Here is a 12437-nt window from a genome sequence, read left to right as displayed (position 1 = left end):
CATTAGTGAATTCAGCAGGTTCTGATGAGATTCACTACACAGTAGGAAATGTTAGTCTATTGAACACACAATCTCATTCCTAATTACTCAACTGACTCCATATTACCTCACATATTCCAATTTGCACCACACCAAATCCGACCTTTTTTTCCATTCACAGAATGAGATCATTGCATTTATTGCATTTCTCTAATTAGCCAGAGGATAGTTAAGAGTCAATCACATTGCTGTGGATCTGGAGTCACATATAGGCAGCTTCCTTCCCATTAGTGAACCAGATGGGATTTTCTAACAATGACAATGGCTTCATGGTCATCATTAGATTCTTATTTCTAGATTTCTATTGAATTCAAAAGCTATTGATTTTTATTGAACTCCCAACACCTCCTCTCTTATGCTCTGAGCCTGCTCCTCTCATCCCCCAATCCAGTCCCAACCCCCTCTTCAGGTGCTGACCTCTTGGGAGTTGACCTGTCCTCCCCATCTGTCCAGCCTCGGCCTTCCCCTTTTCAGACCCAAAACCCTAGGGAGCTGACCCCTCTTCCCCCACTGGTGGACCAGCCTCCCATACCCTCACTCCAGATTTGACTACCTTCTCCCACTTTGGACCTGACACAGTTTTCCTTGCCCCTGGAGCTGAACCAGTTTTCCCTGCTGAGGATGCAAATGCCCCCAATCCCCCCTTTCCAGTTCTGATCCCCCTTACTTTGCTGTGGACCCACTCACATGCTCCTTTGCCCACCCCTTGCCCTTCTTTGCATCCAGTGTTCTGCCCCATCCATAGACCTGAAACCACCAAGAACCTGATCCCACACCAAGCTCCTCATCATACTAACCCCCTTTGGACCTAATGCTGACCCTCCCCCATTGGACCCAATTTATTTCACCCACCCTGACCTCCCCTTAGACTGCATCACTTCACTGAGCACCTTGTGCACGAACCCTTGACATTCTACTCCCCATCCACCTAGCAACCTGACCCCTGGTGACCCATTTGCTACCCACTTCACATCCTACCCACCTGGCACCCATTCCCCTATCCAAATGGTACCCTACTTACAGGGTACTTGACTCTACTCTTTACGTACCCAAGCATCACACTTGCTATTATGTGCTTACCATTTGACAGCGGCTATCAAAGTGACTGTGATTCTGAATGTTGAAGTTTCAGAAAATCATTGTGAGAAGGAGAAATTACTTGCCTTCTTCTGACAGTTCTGTACAATGAGAGAACAATCAGAATATAAGTATGGTTCCATGTTTCTGAAGTAGGCTTGATTGGAATCTCCTGTTTGTGAAAAAGAAGGGATGGAGTTGTAAGCTTGTGTAGAATCTCTGCATGAGACTACCACCCATTGGAAAATTTGGTCTAATTTATCCTTTTATATGAAAACATTGCTCCACTGTCTGACATTGTTAAATAGCCAACATGGGATATCAATGAATTTGTGACATTGTGGTATACTCTACAATTTCTTATTTTATTTTTAAAAAGTGCTTTTTCTCTCCCAGAACATTCCTTTCTTAATCTCTGTTAACTACAGCAATTCATCTTCAGCAAGTGTACTGTTGCTTAAAGTTGGATTCTGGAAGCAATTTTTAACCTTATTATTTCACTCGTAGGTTGTTTACAAAAACAATGATGTCCGATTGGAATTATCACGGCTCGCCAAGCAAGGAGATCGCAAGATGAAGATTCACGGAATGGTGGCCTTCAAATGTGAGAACGTTGCAACATTAGATCCAATCACATTTGAGACCCCTGAATCTTTTATTTCACTACCAAAGTGGAATGCTAAAAAGACGGGCTCTATTTCATTTGACTTTCGCACCACTGAACCAAACGGACTGATTCTTTTTAGTCATGGCAAACCACGACACCAAAAAGATGCCAAAAATCCCCGAATAGTGAAAGTCGACTTCTTTGCTATTGAAATGCTTGATGGACACTTATACCTTCTGCTAGACATGGGATCTGGTGCTATTAAAACAAAAGCCACTCAAAGGAAGGTGAATGATGGAGAGTGGTATCACGTGGATTTTCAGAGAGATGGACGATCAGGTGAGATTTTCTAACTTTTATTGATGACTTTTTAATTTTAAAAAACCCATAAAATCCAGTGGGCTAAATGACAAAGGGAGAGAAAGCAGATTATGTTACACCTTAGTTTGGATATTGTTAAAGGGTTTTCAGTTTCTTGATTTGGAGACAAAGCCTGTTCCCATGCCAAGCCCTCAGGAAGTGGGATTCCCAAACCCAGGACTTCCAATGGCCCCAACCTGAGCTATGTTATTTGCTATAGCACTGATTTCCACAAAGAAAAGCAAAAATGAAAAATTGTTGGAAAAAATCACATGGAGATAACATAACTTGCCACCTGAACAAAATATTGGTGGAAGTATTGCAAAGTTTTTTCAGCAGTGGTCAGAATCTGGCATTTTGTATTCTGGATGTTTTGGGTAGTGGGTAGAACCAAGCATTAACGTCCAAATCACCAATATCACATTTTGTAGAAACTCAGTTCCATCCACTTCTTTGCAATGGAGATATACCACAGACAGATTCCGGCAATTGTGGAGATCATAACTGTTCACATTCTGAGTTAATTGACAAGGTTGCGTGCCCATGAAATTTTCACTCTGAGAGTTTTTGAAAATAGTCAATCTATTAAATTATTGTTTGTGTTGTCTAAACAAAAGTAGTTGCCTTGGAAGCAGACAATCAATGACTCGAAGATATATTTTGTTCATGGCCTCTAAGGGTTTCTCATAGTTGTTTGAAAAATAGCCATGTTTCTCTTGGATTTGTGTTTACAGGATAATAAAACAAGCATTAAAACAAATAGCTGATGTTCCATCCCCCAATTGTATCAATAATATGATTGCTAATCAAACTTTTATTTGACCTTCTCAAAAGACAAATTAGACGTCTTTCTTAAGCTGAGGGAGTTAATTTTGTTGAATAGTCAATATAAACAGACCATGAAACACCTATATCTGATCTCAGGCTTTACTGGAGTATTTGGTTTTTACCAGGCCACGGGTTAGACAGTACCTACTTATGATAATGTCCAACATGCTTACTGGAAATCTGCAGGCATGTAAGCTGGGGACAGTGAATTAGATTAGCTAGAGCTTACAATAAAGCCTGTGACTCTAAAAGAGAAACTTAATCTGCCATAACTGCTTTATTGAGGTTTCCAAAGGCAAAAGAAAATGGGTTGTGAGGGCAAACTTTGCTCTCTAAACCTTTCTGGACCATTTTACAAGATAAAAAGCTAAAATTAGAATTGAATTGCAGGTATCTTGCAAATTGGGAAAAGTTACATGGAAAAATATTTTTCCGAGTTAAAACAGTGTCTGCAAGTGTTTACTGTTGGATGACAATTACTCATTTGTACAAAGCAGAACCAATTTGGTAGTATTTGTTATTTTTCCACAAAGTCATACTTTTTCTCCCAGTAGTGGGTTTATTGTTTGAGACATACCTCAGTGATTAACTGAGCAAACATGTTTCAAGTTGGGAGGGCAGGGTGATGGGGACCAAGAGGGAGGTATTGGAGGGAAGATAAACTTGTAACAGGAAGTAGAAAAGTATTGTGAAATTATAGGACAGACAAAGCAAAGGCAATTATCAAATCGGATCAGAACACGGAATAATACTAAGAAGGGAGAATTAAAAGTACCCTATTTGAATGCATGCAACATCCTATTGAGGATTTGAAAGCACAAATTGAGGTAAATGGGTATGATTTAATTGCCATTATGTGATATGGCTACAGGGTGACAATGAGTAGGAATTGCATTTCCAAAGTGACTCGTCATTTATGAAGGTAGGCAAAAAAATTTAAAGATGATAGGGCAGTGCTCTTAATAAGGGATGAGTTCAGTTGCGAGAGGGTTTTTGGAACAAGATGTAGAATCATTTGAATGGAGCTAAGGGATGGCAAAAGGAAGCAAACATTGGCAGAAGGTATTGATAGGCTACCAAGCTAAAGTGGTCAGGTTGAGTGTCATTACACTAAGGAATTTAAAGATGCATGTAATATGTGTAAAACAGGAATAATGGACAACTTACTAGTCAGAGGGAAATGCGTCTGGGTGGGTTACTCTTCGGAGGGTCGGTGTGGGCTGGTTGGGCCGCAGGGCCTGTTTCCACACTAGGGAATCTAATCTAATCATACATTGGTAAACCTATTCAGCACTAACATTGTGGAGAGTGAATTCCTTCAGTGTGTACAAGATGCATTTCTGGAGCAATACATTGAAGAACTAGGAATGGCTACTTTAGAAGTGTTATATACCCTCAAGGCCTCATAGGTAAGTGTGGCATTCCCACAGACACTTGGGAGTCACTGGCCTAAGGCTGCCCAAAGTGGATGAGGAGGATCCGAAGGCGTCGAGTACTTTGAGACTTACCACTGGGAAAAAAAACAGAAGCCAGACAAAAAAAATCAAAAGACGTGCACTGCTACACAAAGCGCACCCCCTTGCCCCAGCTCTTCCCATGATCACCTTGTGCCTTAAGTGTCTGTTGGTCTGTACATTGGTCTGTACCGCCACCTACAGATCACCCTGAGAGTGGAAGAGAGTTACTTTTGTCTGCAACGGACTGCCAATGATTGTGATGTAAAGACAGAAGCAAAGTATGAATTTAGTTCATGAGCATTTCTTTGTTTCGTGTTATAAATCTTTCCATTTCTGACTGTAAGAGACCCACATTAGTTTTCACCAATCGTTTTCTTTTGAGATAACTATAGAAATTTTTGCATTCAATTTTTATGTTACCCGCAAGCTTACAGTCATACTTTGTTTTTCCCTTTTTAATCAATTCCTTGGTCTTCTTTTGCTGACTTTGAAACAGTTTCCAATCGTCAGGTCTTTTGTTTACTCTTGACAATTTGTGTGCCTTATTTTTGCATCTAGTACTATCTCTAACTTCCCTTGTATGACATGGTTTGACCACTGTTCCCTTTGCACTCATGCGCCAAACAGGAATAAATAAATTTTGGAGTTTACCCATTGACTCTTTGAATGTTTGCCATTGCTTATCCACTGTCATTCCATTCAGCAAAATTTCCTAATCCGTTATAGACAACCCATTCCTCATACTATCATTGTTTCCCTTATTAAGATTCAGGACCCCACTCTCAGAATCATCTGCCTTACTTCTATCATATTATGGTCACTCACCCCAGTGAGTTTCTCACAACTACAGTACCAATTATTCCTTTCTCATTGCATAATACTCAGTACAAGATGGCCTGGTCTTTCATAGGTTCCTCAATATATTGGTCCAGGAAATCATTCCATATACACTTGAGAAATTCCTCCTCTATGATATTGTAACTGATTTGATTCACCCTTTTCTTTGCAGTTAAAAGCCACCCCATAAATACAGATTTAGTTCATACACCTCAGATTTCCTGCTTAATGCCATTCCCAATATTAGCAGTACAATATTATAACCACACTTGCTTCATCTCACTAAATTGGGGAGATGGGAATCTGGAATGCCTTGTCCAGAAGCACAGTAAAGTTCGGAAACCCGACAACATTTAATAGAAATGTGGATGACCACTTGAAATGGAAAGTAGGATTAGTCTAGATAGCTAGGCACAGACACAAGGACCAAAGGGCTCTGTACTGTGACAAGGGTCCATCTATCCCTCTCCTCTTAATGCAATGCAAAGCTAGTTGCCTCCAAGCAAGCATAAACTGAGTAAGTGGTAAGACATCCAGCTAAGAGTCATAAAATGTGTAGATGCATCAGATGTCTGTTTCACAGCATGCACAGCATACCTGGCTAAAGCACTAAAATCAAGGGAGTCCCAAGCTCCAAAGCAAAGTCCCGAAGGGTAAAAGTTATCTGCCAGTTGGTCCAGGAGCACAAATGAGGATGTGATGAGGCTAGCAGTTTGCTGCTGCTGACTTGCTTGGTCAAAGGATGGAGGTAGAAATGTCCTTGGAGCTTGCAGTGACAGAATTGGACAAAGGCAAGGGCACGCAAGCAGCAAGCTGATGCCCCCAGGTTACTCCTGTGGCTTTCATATGAGAATTTAGCGGTATCTAGTTTCTCAGAAAAAGAGAGAATTTGAAACTACATATAAATGAGGCAAGTGGGGCCATTAATAACATGCAAAAGCATTGAATTTAAGGTAGACATGGCTCATTAGAAAAATTCAGAATTTAATGTTTAATCCTTTAGGGAAAATTTTTAACTTGTTTTATCAATATTGAATTTCTGATTTTTTTTCTGATTTTTACCATATTTTCTCACATTTCTTGTCATTGCCCAAATTGCTCAAGGAGTTGGAATCAAAGCTGGGTCCCTGGCACTGTGAGGCAACAGTGCTAACCATTGAGCACCTTGCTGCCCATTGATTATTCCAAATTACACCAAATAATTGATGATTTAAAAAAAAAATTTTAGATCCCGGAAGGTTCTTGCAGATTGGAATGTGTTAATGGTCTTATGATCATTCATTCTTTAGGGATTGAGTAAGTGAATTGCCTTGTATATTTAAAACAATAAAAAAGGACATAGCAAGCAGGGCAGCGGTAGGTGCCCAGTTCGTGGCCACTGCCATTCGACGCCTTAAAACGGCGGTGCTCGGACCCGACGTAGTGCACCAGTTGGAGGATGCTCAGGTGTGCGGTGGGATCCCGTTTGCGCTTACCCCTGCCCGGACGGAATTTCACATTGGCCCCAAGGTCCCGTACTTCCCCCGGGCACCTATTCCCCACAACCTGAGCTGCCTTCAGAATTTTAGTTTTGTCCCCCTCAGGGATGTATCACAATGGGCCCTGTACAGCCTGCTGCTTCACACCGTCCACGATCCTCCCTCATCCACCATCTGGACATGTCTTGGCATGCCCATCCATCACTGGGTGGTGGGGATCCCCAATGGAGGCCTCTCTATATGGGACTCCTCCCCCTTTCTCTTGGGGATCTGGGGTGGAGGATGCTGCACGCAGTGGTCCCCTGCAACCGCAGATTGCGGTGGCTCACAGACTCCCAGCCCAACTGCTTGTTCTGTGGTGCTCTGGATTCCATAAACAATGCATATATTGGGTATGGGTGCTTGCACACCCTTTTTGATTTTCTTAAAAACGTTCTTCTCTGTTTTTGGTTGCACTTCAGCCCCTCACTCCTGATCTTCAGGCACCTGGTACAGAGGGGGGAGGGCGGGTCTGAGGACCTCTTCGTGGATCTGCTCCTGGGTCTGGCCAAACTGGCCATAAACAGGTCCAGGCAGCATGCCGTGGATGGGGTCGGTAGGGCCAACTGCCTGCCCTCTTACGTTAGAGCCCAGGTGTCTCTGGAGAAGGAGCATGCAGTGTCCACCAACATCCTTGAGCTGTTCAGGGAGAGGTGGGCACCGCAGGGAGTGGAGTGTATTATTTCCCCCTCCAACTCTATTTTGATTTAGTCCTTGTCCTCCCCTTCACTGTTTGATCATGCAGCATTGCCCTCTGAGAAGGGCACTGCTTGTCTCTGGCCACTTGGGTGTTTCCTTTCTTCCTGCAGGTCGGGCAGCATCTGAGAAGCAAGAGAGTCAATGTTTTAGGTTTCAACCTTTCATCAGGAAAGTGGAGGAGGGGCTCAGGGAAGGGGTGCGAAGGGGGCTGAGAGATAAATAGGAGGGTGAGGGTGGGAAGAAGGTAGCTGGGAAGGCACAATGTCAGTGCAGGTGGGGGGTGAAAGTGATAGGTTTGGAGGGAAGGTAAAGCTGACAGGTGGGAAAAGAAGATGGACAGGTAGGACAGTTCAAGAGGGTGGATCCGATCTGGGATGAGGTGGGGGGATGGGAGATAAGGAAACTCGTGAAGTTGGCGTTGATGCTGTGTGATTGGATGGTCCCAAGACGGAAGATGAAGTGTTCTTCCTCCAGTTGTTGGGTGGCTTGGATTTGGCGGTGGAGGCGACCCAGAACTTGCATGTCCTTGTCAGATTAGGAGGGGAGTTGAAGTGGTCGGCCAGAGGGCGGCCAGAGGGTGTTTGGTGCGTATGTCCCAGAGACATTCCTGAAATGTTCCACAAAATTGGCATCTCCTCTCCTCAATGTAAAGGAGACCACATTAAGAGCAACGGACACAGTAGATGCGGTAGTTGGGCAGGAAGATCTCTGCCATATGTAAAATGATCTTTTGGGGCTTTGGGCGGAGGTGAGAGGGAAGGTGCAGGCACAGGTTCTACACCTCTTGTGGCAGCAAGCGAATGGAGGGTGGGTGGCGGGGGGTGTAGACCGAACAAGGGAGTTGCGGAGGGAATGGTCTCTGCGGAACACAGATCAAGGTGGGGAGGGAAATATATCTCTGGTGGTGGACACTGATTGAAAGTGGTGGAAATGGCAGGGGATAATTCACTGTATCCAGAGATAAGTGGGGTGGTAAGTTGAGGACCAGTGGGGTTCTATCCTTGTTACAGTTAGACGGATGGGGTTCAAGGGTGGAAGTGCGGGAAGTGGAGGAGATGTGTTGGAGGGCATTGTTGATCATGTGAGAGAGGAAATTGTGGTCTTTAAAGTAAGAGGCCATCTGGGTTGTCCTGGAGTGGAATTGCTTCTCCTGGGAGCAGATACAACGGATGCGGAAGAATTGGGAGTAAGGAATCACATTTTTACATGAGATAGGGTGAGGGTGGGAGGCGGTGTAGTCCAAGTAGTTGTGAGAGTTGGTGGGTTTGAAGTAGATATCTGTGTTGAGTCAATCGCCAGAGATGTCCAGAAAGGGGAGGGAGGTGTCCGAGATGGTCCAGGTGAATTGCGAAGTCACAGCAGATTAATTCCCAGGCAGTCATAACATTGTATCAGCATAGAGCATGGAGTTCTTAAAGGCAAAGTGCACATACAGCATCACTCTCCTTTTTAAAAATAAGTTTAAATGTTTACAAGAAAAACTGAGCCTGAGTGTCTCCTTAACGTATGGGTAATTTCCTGATACATCTGGAATTTGTTAAGGTGACTTTGTATGGAGGTTCTGTTGGTTGCTACAGTCATCAGTGATAATGTCACTTGTTCCTTTTTATATTGGCATGGATTATAGGTACTGATCCCAATGCTGTACAACCATGTTTTGTTCTAGATTAGGTGGATGATCTTATTGCTTAAGCTATTTTGAATGGTTCAAATCCTCATGGCACTTACTGTTTTATTCCTTAACAGCTTCCAACTTATTTAAAGCTTTGTTTTAGTACTCTAGATTCTTTGAATTTGACCAAGCTTTCGCCTTTTTGTCTAGTATATGTTCTCCTTCACAACCCACTGTAAGAACTGTTCAGCCTCTTCAATTTCTTTTTGCTCTTGGAAGCCCATGCCTTTTCCATTTGCTGCTTCAGCAGTTGTTTGACTTGCTCTATGTCCTGCTTAAGTTCTTTCACTACAGTGTCATTGCTAGCATTTTTTTTCCAAAAGATGAAAATTATAGCTCCTTGCTGTGTGTGATATTTTTGCAGGTCTGTCTTTTTTTTTATCAGCGTAGCTTTGAGCTCAAGCCAAACTTTTCCTCACTGCTCCTGCTGAGGCTGGAATGGTTAAAATATGAGTTATTACAGATCTTCATGTATTAATGACACAGAGCTTGTAGTTTATCCTATTCCTTTTTCTGTCTTAGCTCTTAACTCAATTTTGTGAGATGATTGAAGAAACTCCTTAAAGACTTCTTCATCTCAAAGATGGTATTCTCAAATTTGGATTTATAACTGAACTAGTAGATCGGCCTTTTCCTCTTCAACTTTCATTTCCTTTTGCACGGCAGAGAGATGAAATTTTAACTTCACCAATTCTGAAGAAAGGGACCATCTTCTTTCATATTCAGATTTGAAAGTGTTTCTTAAACAGTCTGCTGCAGTTTCTATTGTGTCCTTGAGTTTTGTTTGATTTCATGGGTTGTGACACATGTGAAGTTACAATATGTAATTATATCAGCTATTGTAGCACTGACGATGTAAAACATCAGTGTCATGCAGATAGAGTTGATTGTTTTTTCACTCAAACTCTGTTGATCCTGTACATGGAATCAGGGAACCATTGTTTCCTGAAAATTCCATAGATTACTTGGACTTCAGCAAGGTTTTTTATAATGTCCCATACAGGAGACTGATAGCCAAAGTAACATAGAATCCAAGGATACAAATTGGATACAGAATAGGCAGAAAGCAGAATGTCAAGGGATGTCTTGTGTTACAGGAGGATATATGTATATGGGATCGTCAGATGGGCTGCACACTGGCAAAACATTCTTGAGCAGGCAACCTAGACCATAACTTTGCAATTTGTTTCGGTATGTGTACGGTGAGAATTATCTGGAGTAAGTTAGCCATGTTGGCTACTAGGTTTTAAAACAGATAGCCATTTATTCACACAATTACACAATGAACACAAAGAACAAAATAAAGAACTCCTGCAGAACTCAGTCTATCCAAACTAGACTTAATTATGCTGTCCTGAAAATGCACAACAGTCCCAATAAGCAAACCCCCTTAAAAAAAACATAAAGGAACAGATGCATACAGGTTGAAGTTAGAAGGGCAGAGAGAGAGAGTTTTGCAACCTGTTTCCACACAGCTGGACTCCTAACTAGTTCTGGACTGAACTGCTCAGCTAGAGACCTGACCACTCCCCTTTCATTATAGAGGTCACTTCTAAAACATGACCACTTTGGTCTGAAGTCTCATCTGTTGACATAAAAACAAAAATGCCTCTCAATATCCTTTAATCTCTGTACCAAACCAGTCTAATCAGAGCCGGGACTGTTTTATTACCCTTCTGGAAAAACCCAAGGACACAGTATCCTTGAGAAAAAGAACAGCTTTTAGAAAAAAATGGACCAGCTTTGTGACACTTGTGACTGGAAATCTGTATCCAGTGGAGTTATGCAGGGATCAGTGTTGGGGACGTTACTGTTTGTGGTGTACATAAATGATTCAGACATGAATGTAGATGGGTTGATCAGTAAATTTGCAAACGATATGAAACCTTGATGGAGTAGTAAATAGTGAGGTGGGTTGCCTTAGATTACAGGAGGATATATATATGTATCTATATATATATATATATATATATATATATATATATGGGATAATCAGATGGGCTGCACACTGGCAAATGAAGTTCAGTCTGGATAAGTGTGAGGTGATGCATCTGGACAGGACAAACAAGGCAAGAGAATACATGATGATTGGGAAAACTCTAGGAAGCACTGATGATCAGAGAGACCTTAGTGTGCATGCCCAGTTAACTGGGAGTTCTGATAAACGGTCACTAGACCAGAAACGTTAACTTAGAGTCATAGAGTCATGGAGATGTACAGCATGGAAACAGACCCTTCGGTTCAACCTGTCCATGCCGACCAGATATCCCAACCCAATCTAGTCCCACCTGCCAGCACTTAGCCCATATCCCTCCAAACCCTTCCTCTTCATGTACCCATCCAAATGCCTCTTAAATGTTGCAATTGTACCAGCCTCCACCACATCCTCTGGCAGCTCATTCCATACACGTACCACCCTCTGCGTGAAGAAGTTGCCCTTTAGGTCTCTATTATATCTTTCCCCTCTCACCCTAAACCTATGCCCTCGAGTTCTGGACTCCCCGACTCCAGGGAAAAGACTTTGTCTATTTATCCTATCCATGCCTTTCATAATTTTGTAAATCTCTATAAGGTTACCCCTCGGCCTCCGACGCTACAGGGAAAACAGCCCCAGCCTGTTCAGCCTCTCTCTGTAGCTCAGATCCTCTAACCCTGGCAACATCCTTGTAAATCTTTTCTGAACCCTTTCAAGATTCACAACATCTTTCCGATAGGAAGGAGACCAGAATTGCACACAATATTCCAACAGTGGCCTAACCAATGTCCGAAACAGCCGCAACATGACCTCTCAACTCCTGTACTCAATACTCTGACCAATAAAGGAAAGCATACCAAACGCCTTCTTCACTATCCTATCTACCTGCGACTTCACTTTCAAGGAGCTATGAACCTGCACTCCAAGGTCTCTTTGTTCAGTAACACTACCTTACCATTAAGTGTATAAGTCCTGCTAAGATTTGCTTTCCCAAAATGCAGCACCTCGCATTTATCTGAATTAAACTCCATCTGCCACGTCTCAGTCCATTGGCCCATGTGGCCCAGATCCTGTTGTAATCTGAGGTAACCCTCTTCACTGTCCACTACACCTCCAATTTTGGTGTCATCTGCAAACTTACTAACTGTACCTCTTATGATCACATCTAAATCGTTTATGTAAATGACAAAATGTAGAGGACCCAGCACCAATCCTTGTGGCACTCCACTGGTCACAGGCCTCCAGTCTGAAAAATAACCCTCCACCACCACCCTCTGTCTTCTACCTTTGAGCCAATTCTGTGTCCAAATGGCTAGTTCTCCCTGTATTCCATGAGATCTAACCTTGCTAATCAGTCTCCCATGGGGAA

General features: G+C 42.7%; 1 protein-coding gene across 22 annotated transcripts in view; it reads left to right on the top strand.

The window, feature by feature from the left end:
* nrxn1a (neurexin 1a) overlaps positions 1-12437 on the top strand; it is a 1882581-nt gene that overhangs the window by 866996 nt on the left and 1003148 nt on the right. For all 22 annotated transcript variants that reach the window (XM_043695934.1, XM_043695933.1, XM_043695910.1 and 19 more), the window contains one exon: positions 1624-2062. In XM_043695934.1, coding sequence (XP_043551869.1) covers positions 1624-2062 — 439 coding nt within the window. The remainder of the gene's footprint in view (positions 1-1623; positions 2063-12437) is intronic.

Source organism: Chiloscyllium plagiosum, chromosome 9 (assembly GCF_004010195.1).
Source record: "Chiloscyllium plagiosum isolate BGI_BamShark_2017 chromosome 9, ASM401019v2, whole genome shotgun sequence".
Taxonomy (NCBI): Eukaryota; Metazoa; Chordata; class Chondrichthyes; order Orectolobiformes; family Hemiscylliidae; genus Chiloscyllium; species Chiloscyllium plagiosum.
Note: the sequence above shows the minus strand (reverse complement) of the source record. Positions and strands in the feature narration are given on the sequence as shown.